Source organism: Dendronephthya gigantea, unplaced genomic scaffold (genome assembly GCF_004324835.1).
Source record: "Dendronephthya gigantea isolate DGI-Jeju-01 unplaced genomic scaffold, DenGig_1.0 000257F, whole genome shotgun sequence".
NCBI classification, from domain to species: domain Eukaryota; kingdom Metazoa; phylum Cnidaria; class Anthozoa; order Malacalcyonacea; family Nephtheidae; genus Dendronephthya; species Dendronephthya gigantea.
The window spans coordinates 187,699-207,525 of NW_021163267.1; the positions used below are offsets into that span (position 1 = coordinate 187,699).

Sequence of the window (19,827 nt, forward strand, 5' to 3'; positions counted from 1 at the left end):
TTTGGTGAGCACACAAAAACAAACAACCGGCCTATTATAATATATTATAGCGATAAGCCGGCATGGTTTAATTGTAAAAACAAAAAACAAAGGACAGTTGACAAATTCGCTATAGACAATATTAATTGACAACCTATTACAAATAAGATTTTCTCTACTAACTATATTTTCTACATAACAACGAATATATATACATATATATAATAAATATATTAAGTTCATCCGCCGTGCGCATGAACCTGATATAACTTTCCATTGCGAGTATTCAAATGATTGACGTTCACCTCCAGTAACCTTGGTAACTTTAAGATCACTTTTAAAAATGTTCTTATGCATGCATTTCTTCTGTTTGCCAGATTCAGAATATATTTGGCAATGAAGAATTTTTTTATAATAACAAAACACTGCAGTCATCAATGATCACCACAATGGCAATTCCATGACCGTAGGTCACGTATAGAAACTGCAGGGTGTCCCAAATAACGTCAAAACTATTGAATTCACTTATAACAATGTAATAGTTGGAGTTTGAATGCCAAAGCACCCTGTTGGGATGCATTTTGTCATGAGGGCAAATTGCATAGTGTCACCAGTGAACTCAAATAAAACTGGAACGCTCACTCTCTGACTTTCCCTCATTAATGAGTGAAGCCAATTAAGATAGCGGATCATGAAGCCATTCCTGCATGATCAAGGCCTCTGGCGCAGAAATTTTAAAGGAAAAATTAAAATTGCCGTCATTTTACCTACGAAAATTCCGGAGGCCTGGATCATACCTATAGAAGAAAGGCTTCAGTGTCCGCCATCTTGGCTTCAAACTTCCGTTTCGTTTGACATATTATTATTATTATTATTAAGTCTTTAAATTTAAGATCTAGCCACAAAAGACGGGTGACCTTACAATTCAAACTAACATATACAAGAATGGAATAAAATAATTAAAATTCATACAATATCTAGTTTGACTAAAGTTATTGAAAGTTACTATTTAAGATTATCAAATATGGCTAAAATTGTTAAAAAGACATCTATTTAAAAAATACCTTTTAAATCTTTCTGTTTCGACTTTGGGTAAAATAAAATCATATTCTCGTAGTTCGTCTAGATGGTTTGTCGCGTATTTATATGCTCAGACGAATGATCCATCTCTCGTATAAATCGAGCTAATTTCAACTGGTCGATTCAGTAAGTATCACCTCACAATCATCATAATAGGGACACCAAAATGTGTATCGTTAAATGTTAAAATGTTATTAAGGTTAATTTTTTACCGTTCATTTATATATATATATATATATATTATATATATTATATATATATATATTATATATATTTATCTATATATAAATATTTGTATTATAAATATAATTATCAAGGTTTAGTTTTAGCTTGACTAAAGTTATCAGGGTCTGCAAAAGGGTTTGATATTGTCAAACTAGTGTTATGATTGTTTCCCTTCTTTTCATTTTCAGCGCAAATCCATAAATACATTGGATGAACCATCACTACCATTTGAACAACCAACAAACCAACATTCACCTATATAGGATTATCAAAATATATTATAGTATTACTCATAGTAATTACTCATAAGCAGGCATCAGGCTGTATTTGGCTGACATTGTAGTTATCAGTGTTGCTTATACTTTTAATTCTCTGGTGAATTTGAAGTTGCTGTCCCCAGTTGAAATGTTATTACACATTTAAGAAATAGAAAACATTTTCCGTGTTTCTATATACAGTTTTAGTATACACCTGACTATTGTCTATTACAAATCCTACATTCTGATTGGTTACTCAACCATTGTCTATTCGTGATGGTGAACGTTTGGGAAAAATTCGCTCGCGCGACCGTATAAAATTTAATTAATTAGATTATTTTTCGGTGTAATTGCAGTGTATCGATTATTTTCTCGCAATGAATATATCTAGGTACAGGGTGTATACTAAAACAATTAGACAACTCGCCCTCGTTGTCTATGAGCGAATAGTCAACTCACGCTTCGCCTTCGTTAACTATTCGCTTATGGACAACTCGGACTTGTTGTCTAATTGTTAAATAGAAACACGCTTCTTGATCAATCAGTACGCGCGTATACTATAAATGTTATATTAAAAATAATTATATGAGCATGTATTAAAACTGAGTCGACCTTAAAAAGTTAGCTTATGCCTTATGGATAGAAGTTTGCTGCACGAAATGCTTTAGTGATCAACTTGAGATAATAATATGTGTTCTAAAATTTGAACAGAAAGTTTCTTACCCAAGTTGGATCACCGCCATATGGTCCCTCCATCAAAGCAAACATTGGTATTTGAAACAATGAAACTACAGCTGAAACTAAGAGACTTAAACCAAACAAGGCACCAGCATGATATAAAGGAAATCTGAAAGAAAAACATTCTTCTGGTATACTTGTGAAGAAAGAAGAAAAATGGTGTATGGACTTCTTCCGTTTGACTTATTTTCTCTGACATATATAATTATACGTCACCAGTAATTAATTACATAATTATTTATGCGTCACCAGTAGCCAGCAATTGTTGCATAGTGCTCATTGCAGAAGTCCCGTGTTATTTTGTATAAAATTTCATTGTTACCATGCAGCCACCATCAATACATTGCCCGGTCTCGGAGATTATCGAGAGTTTTATCGGCCCAAATTATTCTAAAGAACGTCTGGTACGGCTCCAAGAACATCCGTCTGGACGAACTTGGGCAAGGCGCTTTCCATTAGGCGGCTAAAATGGTCAGACCGGTCGTATTTTAAATTGAAACAGAGTATTTCGTTAAGAATACTGAAGCAGATGTAAATAGGCAGATGTAAATAACGATATACTTGAATACAGAGTTCTTTCATGAAACACTCTAAAATACCAGTAATCTGTCTGTACCGAGATACAACAGGACCGGTCTGGCCGTTTTTTCCGTATAAAGGAAAGCGCCCATAGTTGGTTTGTGTGTAAACACAGGCAAACCGACGGATCATCCGTCAACACGAATTCTCCTCATTTTTGGTCTATTTAGGCGAATTTGAATGGGTAGTTTGTCTTGACGCATCATCCGTCTGGCAGTATAAATACGGCGTTGGGTCGAACGACGAAAAATTCATCATAAAACGGCTTTTGTGCAATCTTTTTACTACATAAACTACTATAAACTCGTTTTACTACCGTCTACATTATAGTTTGTCTAGATTGTTTGTCTTATGTTTATACTCAGACGAATGATTTGTCGGATGGATCATTCGGCCAGACAGATTATCTGTCTTTACAATAAATCGGGCAATTTATACTCATATAATATAGTTCGGTAATTAGTCAACAAAGAGGTAGCTTACGCTTTCATTATAAATGATCCGTGTGTCGAATATAAGAAAGATCTCAGAACGGTATAAAGTAAGAATACAACAATCTGAAAGTAAAAAGAAGTAATTGTAATAGCAAGCACACAGCCATCTACGAGAGACGGGGAAGAAGTACACAGCTACGTTGTCATATAAGAATTTCTAAACGATATTTAATTTGTGGTCGACTGCGCATTAAAAGAAATCTGTCACGCACAACTGAAATATTTGTGCGTAGCGCGAAAATTTGAAATTTGGAACAATTATTACAACAACTGAAGATCTTACAGGCCTAATAGCAATGAATTTTTGACAAAACAATGGTACAATCTTGGAAAATTCATGGCAGCAACAATTAAGAAGCAGAATTGAGGCAGAAGCTGAGCCTACTGAGGAAGAAGAGAGAAACCCTTTGAGAGGGTTTTGCATTGGAAAGAAAAGGCGAAATACTATACCAGGTTCCAACGAGTACCATTTAGTAAAGTCATAGCGATTGATTGAAATTGTAAATACATTTATTTACCTGAAATTCAAGAACTGGTATCAGTAGACCAACGGTCACAAGAATTGAGAGCACTCCCGTGAGTATGAAAGATAAAATGACAGAAAAGTCCCGATGTCTTCCAGCTGGAGCCCAATCAAGAAAAAACCAGGAGCAAAAGACAAAAATAATCCACAAAATTGAATTATTCCAAATATGGTGAGATATAAATCGACTATAATAATAAAGAAAAAAAGAAAAATACTAAAATTGTACTTTTTGGTACTCTAATCTATTTAATAGTTATACTATAATAACAATGCCTCTAATCAATCGTATACAAAATTAGTTAAAGATATGGGCCATAAAAATTGTAATTTTATTACCCGAAAGAGCTTTTAAAATTACGATAAAAGGCCTATTTCAGATTTGTCATGTCGCGCTTGGCCCACGCGCGTAGGTAATAAAACCCTGGGTACGAGGTTGGTGACGTATCATTAATATCGGTGGTTAGTCGGCTATTTTTAGTCAATTTTTCAGAACAAATCGCAATATGAAAAGCTCTTTCAAACTGAATTTTCATTGCCCATGCTTTTTAAACAGTTGCTGTACGCACTCACCTTTTCCTTCGTCATCCGTCAGACGTTTGAGCAAAGGGTTGATCATTCCGATAATAGAGGTAGAACGTAGAACGGAGATAGAAACAAAACATGTGTGAATTATAAACTTTGGGCTTTTGATCATGGAAAACAGACTTGTTGTGCCTACATAAGAACAGAAAAATATACAGTAGTAGCTGCGTACAGTCACTTAATAGGGGGTTTATAGTATATTCATTTTTATATACCATAGGAACAATCGCTCCCAATAATAATTACTCGGACAAAAAACGAATAATTTATATGAACATAAAATGTGCTCCCCACAATTAAGCTTCGATCTAGGTACAGCTCTGGGTGCTTCTCTTATAAAAGATTACACATTATAAACTTAGTTTTAAATTGACTTCAACTTGTTCGACCATCAGATGAGACAAGTTCTGTTATTACTAGTACAAGGGTGAGAAGAATCTAAATTCATGTTGTAGGGAACGCCGAGAATGGAGGTTCCACCCTATGAAACCTATAGGAATGGAACGATCGAGTTTTGCTGAAAATTTTATACCTTTAATCAGTACATAAAACGGACTGAGAATCTTATTAAATGAATTTTCCTTGAAGTAGTTGATTGACAAACTTCGGTAACAAATTGATGCAATATTTTATTAAATAAAGAAAACTTATCCATACATGCAGGGTTGGTAAGTTACTGGAAAAATAAGCAAACATTGTTATTGGCGGCCCTTTGATTCCTTTGTTTTAAACTAGGAAAACAAATGTTATGTTAATAATAGTTGACTGATTTTTCCATAAAATCTAGCAACTCTGATCCATACAGCAACATTTCACTACAACAACATTTTCAGTTCGTTTTCACTTTTTATCACCACAAAAAAATCTACCGCACCTGTAGTTGGACTTTCCTCCAAGGCTTCAATCTTATCATGTTTCTTATCTTCCATACTTTCAGTGTCGTTTTGCTGAACTTCACGGGATATTGTGAAAGCATTGTCACTTTTTATATGTTCTATATATTTTTCAGTTTTCGAGCCGTTTTCATATCTTCCAACATCTTCTTCAGTGTCATCCGGCAGATCTTCAGGAAATATCGTAAACGTGAACAACATGCCTTGACCAAAAACAAAGGCATAGTAAACGATGGTAATGGTTCTGAACGAAACCCCAGCATTAAAACACAACTGCAAGAAAAAAATATGAAAGAAAAAATGATAATGATAAAAATACAATACAATACAATGATAAAAATGATAACAATACAGTTATGCTATAACTAAACGTTTCCATCTTCCCAAACAAGTAAAGGTTTTCAAGTGATGGATTTCAAGAAAAGGATGCATAACTTGTTGAAAATGCTCCCTCCCCCTCTGCATGTTTACATAAATAAGACTTCAAATTTCACAATTTATTATCCAACTGTATCATATCACACGAACGTTTTTAACTTGCACAAATTCTTCAAAATATCCTCTAAGATTAAGGCTGGAACCCCCGAGCTCTTCTTCTCTTAAATGGAAATATTTTTTTAATTGTACTGCCTTCCTACGTACGATGTAAATATTTCTTATTACTTGAGACTGAAAAAACGCTGCACATTGCCACACGGTCTACACCAGAAAGTCTTCATCACCTCATGAGTTCTTTTTGAGGCATATTAAAGTGTAAATACCTTAAAAATGAGCCACGAAACGGCTGAAGAATCAATTCCTCCATTTATAATACTCATAGCCATATAACGACGCTGAGAAAGAACACCACAAACCTAGAGGCGAACAAATTAAAGTTGATAAGTTCACGGCGACCAGGTATAAAATCCATCGCAATTATCGCTACTCTGGTTTAATTAATGAAAGTAATCACTACACGAGCATTACATTCACATGGGACTCCGTTTCGACCAACGTTTTAACACTAGAACGGAGTGTATTACTTTCATTAATTAAACCAGATGCAGAGTAGCGATAATTGATAATATTATATCTCAACTGTAAATCATCCAATCAGAAAGCTCGATTTGTACCACGTGATCAGTAAATTAATCATGGAGTTCCATCGATTTTTTTCATATTATGCTATAAAAGTCGAATACCCGCTGCAGCGGGGTAAAATGGAGGCAAAAGAAGCCATATCACCCAGCTTTTGCGCTGCCTACACGTTGTTTGATATAATATATAATTTATAGACCTTCCGCTCGGGGAATTCGACGAAATATTACCCCCTCGGGAAGATATATCCCTCGGGAGAAGCCCTCGGAATATATCTTCCCTTGGGGGTAATATTTCGTCGAATTCCCCTCGCTCCTGGTCTATAAATGATAATGGTAACTAAATTGTAATTATATTTTTATATAATGATTAAGATGAAAGAGTGTTTGCTGAAATTTAACAGAGCAAATTATAATATGAGATTGAGGATATGTTACAAAATTTGAATTATAACTCGCTACACTTTGTGTTTCACGTTTTTTCTGAAACGATCATTAGGCGAATGGTCACTATGAAAGACTTGAAAAAGCCCTAAAAAGCCATGGTAGTGGTTTACCATGGTTGCAGAAGATGACGAGGAGACGTGGGTGTTACAATAGTCGAGATCTTGTTTATTATAAACGTTTATCTTTCAATACTCGCATGCTTTAAATAATACTAACTACAAACTAGTACTTCTTTTTTATACACCATCTTGGATGCGCCCGCAAGTCACATCAATGTACTTAGTATAAGTTTCATATATTGTAACATCCCCCTTTTATGAAGGGACTGCTCCTATTACCAAAATAACTTACTTAAAACAGATAAATTAAAAAAAGCAAAAATTACATAGATACATACAATAATTAAATTGTTTAGTATGTACAAATATGTATATATAATTTTTATATATATACGGTTCCAGCTGTGTTCTTTCTTCCTAACGGACATAGTCTTTTAAGTACTCTGGAGCTCTTCGGGTGCGCTGTGGTCTTGTTATTCGTACTGGACAAGCTGCTTGTCGTTGGCTGTCTTGCTCTGCTGCTAGCGGTCGAGGGACTTTGCGGGTGATAAACTTTCCGTAGGTTTTTCTTTCAACGGGGTGGTGGATTGCGTTACTTCTTCCTCTGTGGACTCCTCATTTGCTTGACTCCACTCATCCTCCGAACTCACCTCTTCTTTTATCGGCATCTCCGCTGATTTCTTCAAATGACTTCGGTTTCTGCGATAACTATTTCCTTCCGGCGTTTTGACCGTATATGATCTTTCGTCTAATCTGGCAGTTACGACAGCTTTATCCCATTTCTTTTTACCCATTCTAAATGGTTTCATCCTTACCACGTCACCATGACTCAACTCCGGAAGATCCTTTGCATTGCGGTTGTAATACTTGATCTGCTGCTCCTGCCGTTTCTTTATGTCCCTAAACTCTTTTTCCTGGCACATCACCTTAGGTTGCAGGAGCTTTGATGTTGTAGGAAGAAGTGTCCGAGTTCTCCGGTTTAGCAAACGTTGTGCGGGACTACTCTCCATACCCTGAGTAGGTGTATTGCGATAATCCAAAATCGCCAGGTATGGGTCAGCTCCCCCCTCAACAGCTTTACGAATGAGCCGTTTTGCCATCTTCACCGCTGACTCCGCTTTACCATTCGCCTTGCTATTACCAGGGCTGCTCGTGAGATGCTCGAAATTCCATGTGTCGGCAAACGTTACAAATTCTTCCGCCGAAAACTGTGGGCCATTATCGCTAATGACTCTCTCTGGACAGCCGTACCTCGCAAAATGATTCTTCAACTTGAGAATTATCATACTCTTTTGGTACTGGTCAGCCTATCAATTTCCCAAAAGTTACTAAAATAGTCGACAGTTATCATATAATCCTTCTTATCGAACGTGAACAAATCCACGCCAACTTGCTCCCAGGGACGTGATTGTATTTCATTGGGCATCAAGGTTTCCTTCTGCTGTGCTGTTTCATAGGTTCTACAGACTTCACAAGAGGCCACTAACTCTTTAATTTCCGCCGACATCCCTGGCCAGTACACACTCTCTCTCGCTCTACGAAGACACGACTCGGTCCCCAGGTGCGACGCATGTATTTTTCTTCTTCATATCCCGACGCAGTCTACTCGGTATGATCACTCTCTGCCCTTTGAATAACAGCCCATCTTGCACCTTAGCTCATCCCGCATACTGAAATAAGGTAGGATCTGTGCTGCTAGGTACTTCTTCTCTTGTGGCCATCCTTCCATTATGGTTTTCTTAAGTAGCTGTAGCGATTCGTCTTCATCGGTCGCTGCTTGAATGTCCCTCATTTTCTCACTTGAAATTGGCAAAAAACTAGCCATGTTGACACACTCGAATTCAACACCAGACGGATGTTCCGTTGTAGGCAGGAAAGCACGCGATAGCATATCAGCTATGTACATGCTTGTTCCTTGCTGATACCTTACTTCGAAATCATACTTCTGCAGCCTCATCATCATCCCCTGCAGACGCCGCGGAGCACTTGCCAGGGGTTTTCGGAGGATAGCCTCCAATGGCTTGTGATCACTTTGAATCTTTACATGTCTTCCGAAGACGTACTGGTTTAATCTCTCAAGTGAAAACACAATCGCCAACATTTCTTTTTCGATTTGCGCATATCGTTGCTCTGTCTCCGTCAGGGCACGACTAATATACACAACTGGTCTTCCTTGTTGCAACAGTGTCGCTCCTAAACCCTTCTGGCTTGCGTCACATTGGATTACCACCTCATCCTTCGGATCGTAATACTTTAACACCGGGGCCTCCGTGACCAATTTCTTTACTTCCTGGAACGCCTTCTCTTGCTCCTCCTCCCATCTCCATTCTACACCTTTTCGGGTCAGACGGCAGATTGGCTCCATAACATCAGCCAACCTTGGCAAAAACTTAGCCAAGTAATTTACGAAACCATTCAGTCGCTGCACCGATTCAATATCGGTTGGACGAGGTAATTCTTTCACTGCTTCAAGCTTCCCTGGGTCTACCTTAAGGCCTCCGCTGGTAAACAGATGTCCCATATACGTCACCTCTTTTTGGCGCAGCTTCATCTTATCTGGGTTGAGGGCAACACCATTTTTCTTACATCTTTCTAGCAGATGACGTAGCTTTCGATCATGATCTACATTCGCATCTTCTTCGGTCGCCCCAACTCCATAAATGAGAATATCGTCGGTGATGTCCAGAATTCCGTCTAGACCATCCAAAACTTGATGAACTCTCTTCTGAAAAATTTCCGATGAAACTGACAGTCCGAATGGTAGTCTTCGCCACCTGTATCTCCCGTAGGGTGTTGCAAATGTCGTAAGAAAACTCGAATCTTCCTCCAAAACGCAATGCCAATAGCCGGCGCGGAGATCCACTGTAGAGAATACCTTGGCTTTGGCCAACTCCGGAAGGAGATCATCCAACACTGGCAAATGGTATTGCTCACGCTTAAGCGCGGCATTTAATGGCTTCGGATCAATGCACACCCTCAATTGACCTGACTTCTTTGTAGCGACTACCACACTGCTCACCCACGGTGTTGGCTTATCCACTTTAGCGATGACTCCCAACTCTTCGAGTCTGTCCAATTCACCTTTAAATTGCTCTTTCAATGCTATCGGCACACGCCGAGTTGGTACAACGACTGGTCTAGCGTCTTTCTCTACTTCTAATTTCACTGTACCAGGTAGGTTTCCAAGCTGACTGTGAAACACCTCTGGGTATTGATTAACTATCTCCTCTACCGTCAATAGCTGATTCACCTTTGGTTTATCTCGTTTAGGTGCTGTCACTGCTACAAAATTATCCCTATGAATTGTGATCAGCTTCATTTGTTGCGCTGCCCTCGCACCAATCAGTGGCGTGAGACTTTCTCGCACTACGACGAACTCAAGGGAGAACTTTTTTCCTGACTTTGGGTTTCTTATAGCAACTCTTATGGTTCCTGTTGGTTTAACTTCGGTTTTATTCCACATGATAAGTGTTTTGGTAGTTGGAGAGAGCTCCTGCTCCCCCAGAACACTCTCCGGTAAAATGTTTATTGATGCACCACAATCCACTTGAAATTGAACAGGTTTTGTACCCAGAAACATTTCTGCATATATCTCTCTTGGGTAGGCTTCATCTGATGGCCCAACTGCGCAAACGCTCCCATTATTGACTGCTATACTTCCCAGGTATTCGATATCGGAACTGTCCGCATCATTTTCATACTCACGTTTTTCTTCTTGTCTTGTAAGGTGCACTTTTGCATTATCTCTGCTCTCGACTTTTCGGCAAACCCTGGCGAAATGATTCTTTCCCCCACACTTTAGGCATTCCTTTCCCCAGGCTGGGCATCTTTCTTTTCGTTGTGGGTGTCTCCCTGCACAAAACTTGCATGTTATTGGTGACATCACATCTCGCTGGTCTCTTTGATACCCGGTCTGCGTCTTTCTCATTGTCACTCTGTGTATGTCCTCTGGCGCTGCCTTGTCTGAGATTATCTTCATTTGTGTTGTCGTGACTTCAGTGCTTCGACATAGGTCAATGCATTTCTTCAAACTAAGTTTTCGTTCTTGAAGGAGTTTTTTCCTGGTTTGTGTATTATTTATTCCAAACACAATTCTGTCTCGGATGAGTGAGTCCTTTAGACATTCACAAAAATTGCATGTTTGTGCTAATGTACGTAGCGTCGCGACATATGCATCAACACTTTCATCATCTTCCTGGTTTCTACTATTGAATACATACCGCTCATACGTTTCATTAATCTCTCCAATTGTAAACTCGTCAAATTTGCTCATAATAGGATTGAGCTTATCGCGTTCTTCTTCCGTGAATGACATACCATTGTAAATTTTGAGAGCTTCGGTCCCAATACAATGTAAGAATAAAGCAACACGGTACTGTTCTGTCTGTTTGTCCAGATTCGTAATGATCGCATAATTCATCCACGCTTGCTTAAACGTCTTCCAGTTTTCCGCTATGTTACCCTTCGTTTGAAGCTTTTCAGGCGGCGAAATTCCTTGTATCGGTGCCGGTGTTGGCGGTGTTGTAGTCATGATTTACCCGCTATAATTTACTCTTTTCTTATATCTATGCTTATCCTTTTCCTCGTGGTCGTGGATTTCGATCTTATCTCGCTGCCACCATGTTACAATAGTCGAGATCTTGTTTATTATAAACGTTTATCTTTCAATACTCGCATGCTTTAAATAATACTAACTACAAACTAGTACTTCTTTTTTATACACCATCTTGGATGCGCCCGCAAGTCACATCAATGTACTTAGTATAAGTTTCATATTGTAACAGTGGGGTTCGATTCCGGGGAATTCCCACCACATCCAAGGAAGGCAGCAGGTGTGCAAATTACCCAATCAAGGCGTGGAGAGGTAGTGACAAAAAATAACAATACAGGGCTTTTTTTCAGCCTTGTAATTGAAATGTACACAGCTGCGACTCACTATATTAGTTATTATGCAAATATGTTCACAAATTTACTCGAGTAAGCTCTTTCCTCTGCACGAAGTAGGGAATATTGAATTATCCCAGTGAAAACATGGCCTCAATGTTTACATTCACATACATCACGTGATTCGTAAATTAGGCAGGTTTTTTATATAAAGGGTGGTCCACTTTATTAGTTTGATCATTTTGTTGTGACGATGGGACGAAGCAAAGACCTTACTGACCCAGAAAAAGAAATTATTATTAAAGAGCTGGCAAAATCAACCACAATTGAAGATATTGCAAGGATTATCAAACGTCACGCCGTAACAGTAAAGAGATTTTTAAAAGATCCTTTGAGGAAGAGGAAAAGAAGAACTGATCGCGGATCCATGAAGTCTTTTTCAAAGCGTGATTTACGTTGTTTGAAGCAAAAACTGCGAAAACTTCCAGGAGCAACGAGTTAGAATATTTAAAGAAGCTGGCCTGCTGGACATCTCAAAAAGTACACAAACAGAATTTTGGCAAAGATAGCCGAGAACAAATGTTCACTAAAAAGGCCTCCACTAACGAAAAGACACAAAAATTTGCCGTTGAACTGGGCTAAAAACTATATGAAGACAGACATGAAATGTGTATTGTTCCCTGACGAGGCAAGAGCAACCCTGGATGATGGTTGGTCGAAAGGATGGGTCATCCATGGTGAACAGTGTCCAACAAGAATGAGACGCCAGCAGGGAGGCGGAAGTGTAATGATTTGGGCTGGCATAATTGGGGACGAAATGTTTGGTCCTATTCGTGTACCAGAAGGGGTTAAACTAACATATCAAACTTATTGCCAGTTTTTAAAAAGCGTTCTTGAACCCTGGCTGGAAGAGATCCCACTGTCGCTGTTGAAAAAGTTAATTTACATGCATGACAACGCCGCTTCCCATTCAGCTAAAGCAACAACCCTATATTTAGAGTCCTTGGGTTTCAAGGACCGAACACTGATGATTTGGCCTCCAAATTCACCCGATCTTAACCCCATAGAGAATATGTGGTCTATCATCAAGCAAGTGTATCTGATGACCTTGTTGGCACCTTAGGTTTTTCTGCTTAAGGAGGAAGTGTGTTTGCAAAGCTGAGACTTAAAGAAGTTTACGGAAGGACACCAGCAGCAGCGGAGCCTGCGGCTTAATTAATTTGACCAAACACGAGGGTAACTCGCCAGGTCCGAACATAGGTCCAAACTAACGAGGTCCGCACATTGAAATGAAAGCCTTGTCTATAATGCCGAGATAACAACTGCAGATACCCACGGGTCGAAAAACTACAATTACACCGGTGTGACGATTGGAAGGTTAATTTTAAGAGACACTACAACGAAAAGAAACCCGAAAACACCCATGCAGCCTACGAATACGATACCAATTGTCGTGTTGTTAAAAATATTGCATCAAATTCAGTACATAAGTTGACCAAATTTCTGTATGTATGGCTCGGATCATGAATTTTCCCTAAAGTAGCTGATTGACAAACTTCGGTAACGAATTGATGCAATATTTTATTAACAGTGTCATTGCAACGATGGTGATCCTGCAAACTGAAGTCTTGATTATTTAATTTTACTGCACATTACCTTCACTAAAACTGATGTATAAAATCCTCCACCAATTACAGTAAGGAGAAGACCAGGAAAGAGAAGTTCATGTAGATCTAGCAATAAAAAAATAGTCTAAAAATATGTGACACGTATCGTAATATTTAAATGGTAATTTATTAAATGGAATGTCAAAGTCCACGTGAGAATAGCGAATAATGGCGCGAAATATACCAAATACGGATGTGCCACGCTATTTATTTGCCAATTCTTACGCCGTCTTTGACAACTCTTTCTGACGTCATTATTTGACGTTCCTGTTCTCATGCAATCCAAATTTGCTTAGTTTTTTAGCTTGCACAGTTGGTAACTTATCTAGAGTAGCACCATCTCAATGTTTAGACATAACTTTAGCTGGAAAAAGTGTCCGTACAATTTCAAGTGTGTTTTCACCAGCTTACCATATGTTGACAAGAGCATCGCTCCACCCGCCAGTAAAAAGATGAAACTAAACGCAAAGAAGCAGAAGCGGATTACTAAAATACGAATATTTCATTCATCATTTGGGGTTCATGTCATTCATCTCGTTATGACAAGAAAATGTTTTGAAACAGCAACAAGGTTATATAGTACAGTCACAGGAATCCCAATAAATAATATTTGAAATGATAAAACTTATTCCATCTCTCCAAAAATTAAGACTGGTAGGAAACAGATCGACAAACGACTGCATGATTAGAAACAATGCAGTTAAACTTATTGATATGGTGATTGATAAGAAGTGAGTGAAACATGACAACGGAGGGGGAATATCTGCATTCACCTCGATATAAAATCGTTTAAAGCGTTTACTAGTTGACAATCTGCCAAAGTTACTCCATGTGAATTGGCGCTTTATTAATAATATTGAACAGATATAGTCTCTTGACGAGTTTCCACCAGGATGAGGATCAGCACTATAGTGTTGCTCTTTTTCAGATGTTGGACTTAAATCGATATAAAACTTTCATCTCTTTATCTCGAATCTTACTTTGTCTCTATAATGGTACCAAAGATTTGTATTTCCGCTGTGGAGTGCCCCTTGGCGTAGTTCTTTAGAGATGCTGTCATCCAAGGCTTATCAAAAGGATGGAGTTTGACAGATTCCATCGAGAAAAATTGAACTGTAGCTGCCGAGATGTTCAAGGTTAATGCACTTTTGACCATCTAAGTCACCTTCCGGCCGAAACGGTTTCTCGCACAGACTGTAGAAAGCACCGATAATATCGTTTTCCGGAGGAGTCGACCAGTCAGGATATTATTCATGTTACATCCACGTTGCAAATTTGGTGATCTTACGCTTATATACACGCTTTGGTTCTGAAAGGTGCGTCCAGTTTAATATTGCGTCATATTGTGCCTATGGCAGAGACCAGTGCACAAACTGAAGAGACATTCATGTTAAATTGCGAAACGTGTATCATTTATTCGTTTCTTTTAAATCATCTTTGTAACTATACTAAACCTCACGCTCGGTGAATATCGCTGAATAAAAACCAAGACGTATTCACCTCGCCTTTGACGATTGATTGTTAAATAAGCATAAATATGTTTTAAAAACATTCCTTTCTTTCAATCAATGATTCTGCCGTTGTGAATAGAATTGCGTGGCAGTGTACTCTTACCGTCACGGGGCCGGTTGTTCGAAAGGCGTATAGCTTAAAATGGAAAACAAAATTATCGCTAACAATTTCTATGCACGCAAGCCTTACAGATATTCGCCGATATCGACTAGAGGTTTATCATCTGCTACATATTTCCAACAGTAAAATCTTCGATCATTCTACTTACCATGCTAATATTCTTGTCTTCCTAAACGCAAAGATATCCAAATATTTTCCGCTGAAAAACATCGATCCAAAATATGTAAACACAGATAATGTATATGCCAGTATAAGAAGACTGTCTTGTCTCGAACAGGTTTCGTCGCCATTGTCGCCATTTGAAGAGTTGCCTTTTAATTGTGATACAGTTTTGTTAGCATCAGCCTCATCAGTTCCACAATAAGACGAGAAATATCGTTCACTTTCAAGTATTTCCAAAAGTTGAGCCCAGCCAAATATACATGCTGTACAGAACGCTTTCAAACGCACCCCATATGATTAAACAAAGATTGTAGAGCTGCATATTCAACGATCTGAAATCTAAATATAAGCAAATCAATTTATTTCATTACTAAATTGGTATTTCACTTAGCTTCATAGCTTTTTTAATTTCATTCAATTTTAGACTTCACGTATCTGCACACCAGTATAACTTTGATTAAATACCTACTTAATGAACGATGTTGATTAGCTATAAGTTATAGCGTATAATAGCAATATTTTGTTAAAGGGCTATTCAGGCGTGTCGATTTCTATGGCATTGCGAAGTGCGAACATTAAACTCTTTGCATTAACCAGAAGCATGCATGAAGATCTAGACTGGCTTAATGGAGCCTCTCTCCATTAACTGTGGTGCAAAACAATAAGTCTGATATGTACGTTGGTGCTAAACCTTACAGTAATTATTTGTGATATGTATACGTACATCTGTAGTTCTTTTATATATTGTCATTTGCAGGCGTACACAGCATGTGCAGGTACATCTTTGACTTTGATGAAATTTCGGCTCCGATATGAATAATGTTGCCAGCAATAAATCAGTCTAAAGACAGAGACAGTGATATTTCGTCTTTATTCCAAAGACATCGTCAGACTATTGAAATTCAAGCAAGCGGTAACCTATTGTGTCACCTTGTAGTATGTATATAATGTTATATCCGCCACACATGTAAACAGCACCAGTGAACTCAAATAGGACTGGGACACTCACTCTTGACTTTCCTCATCAGTAATGAGTGAAGCCAAGATGGCGGATCATGAAGCCTCATGTTCCGGAAACTTGGCTTCAAACTTCCGACAGAGTGAGCGTTCCAGTCTTATTTGAGTTCACTGAACGGCACTAAAGAATTGTGAAGGTAACAACCCTGGCTACGAGGTTGTGACAGACTGGATCACTGGAACGCTAGCTCTGCGAAAAATTTGAAGCCAAAATGGCGGAACAAGAGGCCTTTCTGTAGGTACAGGTCATCAGTGTTCTAATATTCTTGTAGTATGATTCAGGTATCCACGCGAATTTCGTAGATAAAATGGCAGGAATTTTGATTTGACCTTTGAAATTTCCGCATACCTACAAGAAAGGCTTCATGCGAATCTCGTGATTGAAAGTCAGAAAGCTAGCGTTCCAGTCTTATTTGAGGTTACTGGGTTGTGATGGTGATAGTTAGAACAATGAATGAGTTTTTTACAGGCTTTGAGTTTGAGACCAGTGGTCAGACCACACATTGTTAGTATTGCATCGGTATAAAATTTAAAATTTAAGTTAAAATTCCAGGTTTGGAAAATTCGAAATGTACCACATATTTAATTAAAATTTTATTTCAGTCTTGCAAAATTAGCTACTAAAACTATTTACAACAAGCGATTGTTATTACTAAAATTCAAATATACTCATTATAAAATCCGTTTATTAAATTTCAAAAAACAGCATGTCAGAATATAGAGCTGAAAGCAAAATATTGGCGCTTTCTCCAAAGTGATAGATCCGGGGTGAATTTTACGAATGGTGGGTTTTGTTTAATGATAATAATTTCCCTGGTGACATTGGTGTTACAGACCTTGCATGTACACCTACATAAACCATGATTACGCGTACCCTAACACAGCAGACACACTTGTCAGATGGAGTCATTTCATTTTTAAGTTGTGAACTGATAACTTCGAATTTCTAATATATAGTCGATATATTCTTGTCGCTGATCTAAGGAAAAGGTTATTAATTTACTAACGAGACCTGACGATATTGCAATCTTAAGACGCTGTTACACGGTGGAATTTTTCTTGCAACTTGCAATGCAATTCTTTTTGAGAGATGTAAATTTGGCAACTATCAAATTTTTTCTTTGTTAAGGCGGTGTTACACTATGCAACATTCCTTGCAACTAGCAATGCACTTCTACTCCTGAGGCATTTAAAGTTGTCAAATACGAACATTTTTTACAATCTGCTAACGTTTTCTTAGCATTTCGAACACTCTTTACTAATTAACATCCCTCGAAATTATAATTGCATTGCAAGTTGCAAGGAAAATTGCATAGTGTAACACTGCATGATGTTTCTTGCACTTGCATTTTGAGAACTCTTCACTAATTTACATCTCTTAAAAGTCGAATTGCGTCGCAAGTTGCAGGAAAAACTGAACTGTGTAATATGGCCTTTAGTTATTACTTTCATAGCAATGACTGCTTGATTCAGCAAAACTACTTAATTTGATTCATGGACAGCAAAAGTTAGTCGGATTATCTGATTCGAAATTAAAGACCATGGGTTAATTACTGTACGAAATTATGGCACACACAATATTTCACTCCATTATTTTGTTGTTCACAGGAGCGAAATCCGAATTAAATATTTTGGATTAAATGGTTCAGAATTCTAAATCAGTCGTTTATTCACTGTAAAGTCTGTGGCGTTCATCCTCCTCGTCATCTGATCCATAAGTTGAAGAACCTGGGGAGGGAGGCTGGGAACCTGGTCGGGGAAATCTGAAATACTATAACAAAAGAAGATGAGGTGAAAGTTTATTAAAAACCACAACAAACGAATTTAGTGTGATTTCGGGCTAGAATGAACCTAATCTAACTGGGAAGACTTAGCCTTAATAGACAATAGACTCAAAATAATTGAATTTACTGTCTATCTGTTGGTATCTTATATCATCTAGCGTAGTTAAACTCCGCTGGTTAAGTAAAGAGAAGTGAACATCTTTCGCATATTTTACAGGGAATAAAGTCAAGCTTCTTCGCACGAGATTAATGAATCCTAATGAAAATTAAATATAACATTTATAGTACGCGCGTGTTGATTGGTCGAGAAGCGTGTTTCTAGAAACCCGGGAATTTTCCCGCCGAACTTGACAAGCGAAGCGATGTAATGATTATTTCTCGTTCTCGTATCTCTCGCTCACACGCGTGTTTCTATAACTGTATAAAAACACGGAAACTGTCTTTTATTTCTTAAATGCTAAATTGAATGAGGCTTTGCAAGAAAGAGTTCTTCAATGCCTGGTTTCAATTTAGTCGTAAAAAAAGCATGCCAAGGTGACGACAGATGTGAAGGAATATTTCTATGCGCGTGCAGTCAACAAAGATGACTGCATGAATACAAAAAAAATTACATCCAGACTACTTCTGGTCGGTGAAAATGACTTTTAGAACAAAATCACGACAATTACCACAAAGTGGAAACCAGAATAAAAATTAATACAAAATTTGAACGACTGAGCTCTACAAAAACTTGAAGGTTTAGCCGAGCGGCAAAACAAACCTGATGTCGAACGTCCTCATCCTCTTCAGGGACCTCTGGAAATTTCTCAGGACAGATCATTGACAGAGCTTTTCGCCTCGCTTTCATGTAATTCTGAAAATTTCGTATTAGAACATTCGTTTACATTTTCAATTACTCAATCAGAATGCAAAAATATTGACCACCATTTTACATGGAGTATTAAAATTTATGCATTCAGATTCAGCCTGAAAAATATAAATACATTTGCCGACTAGTTGTAATCGACATTCCTCCTTGTTGCCTAGGCCTAGGTAAAACGTTGCATTTTGGTCGCGTCGAATAGATGAGATGATAATGAAGCTTAATGAGGTGTTTCATCCTATGATCTGATAATGAAGCTTAATGAGGTGTTTCATCTCATGATCTGATAATGAAGCTTAATGAGGTGTTTCATCTCATGATCTGATAATGAAGCTTAATGAGGTGTTTCATCTCATGATCTGATAATGAAGCTTAATGAGGTGTTTCATCTCATGATCTATTGTTTGAATTGCATTCGACGCGACTAAAATGCGAGGTATAACCTAGGCCTTATCAATATACCTTCCCGAGACTCTTCCAGTCCAGTAACTCACTCAGACGTTCAGTTCTGTTTCTTTGGATGATCCTTTGCCGACGGCTTAGCAAACAAAATGCCTTCATGTGCTGTGAAAATTATGAAAATGATCAGCGTACTTTATAGAGCATTTCGTTAAAAATATAGGGGTGAAAGCATGCATATAGCCAGACGAATGCTGCAGAGATCCTAAAATACCATAGGGGGCGGGTGTACGAAGCAGGATAGTGCTATCCACCAGGCGCCGGTTGTATGAAAGCTGGGTAACGCTATCCACAGGATATTTTTTTTTCAATCGCTTTAAAATCGCCCGCGTTTGCTATAACTTTGATCAAAACTACGTATTCCAAAATCGAGCATCCTTTTTAATATTAGGTGATTCCGAAGATGAAATTTATCGTTTTTCGAG

At 38.0% G+C, this 19,827-nt stretch overlaps 2 protein-coding genes and 1 long non-coding RNA gene across 3 annotated transcripts; all 3 read right to left on the reverse strand.

The window, feature by feature from the left end:
• Positions 1–1,371: 1,371 nt before the first annotated feature.
• Positions 1,372–6,158, reverse strand: LOC114540951 (solute carrier family 43 member 3-like). Its single transcript, XM_028560945.1, has 8 exons — positions 6,115–6,158; positions 5,882–5,987; positions 5,335–5,626; positions 4,445–4,592; positions 3,871–4,063; positions 3,342–3,415; positions 2,265–2,388; positions 1,372–1,539 (listed from the first exon to the last, which is right to left on the reverse strand). The coding sequence occupies exons 1-8, from the start codon at positions 6,156–6,158 to the stop codon at positions 1,372–1,374; spliced, it is 1,149 nt and encodes a 382-aa protein (XP_028416746.1).
• A 1,298-nt stretch (positions 6,159–7,456) lies between these two features.
• LOC114540952 (uncharacterized protein K02A2.6-like) lies at positions 7,457–8,221 on the reverse strand. The gene has a single exon (XM_028560946.1). It carries the CDS (start codon positions 8,219–8,221, stop codon positions 7,457–7,459), a length of 765 nt encoding a protein of 254 aa, XP_028416747.1.
• Positions 8,222–17,554: 9,333 nt separating this feature from the next.
• On the reverse strand, positions 17,555–19,503 carry LOC114540956. Its single transcript, XR_003689168.1, has 3 exons — positions 19,406–19,503; positions 18,842–18,934; positions 17,555–18,068 (listed from the first exon to the last, which is right to left on the reverse strand). It is a non-coding gene; the product is annotated as an uncharacterized LOC114540956 (long non-coding RNA).
• Positions 19,504–19,827: the final 324 nt, after the last annotated feature.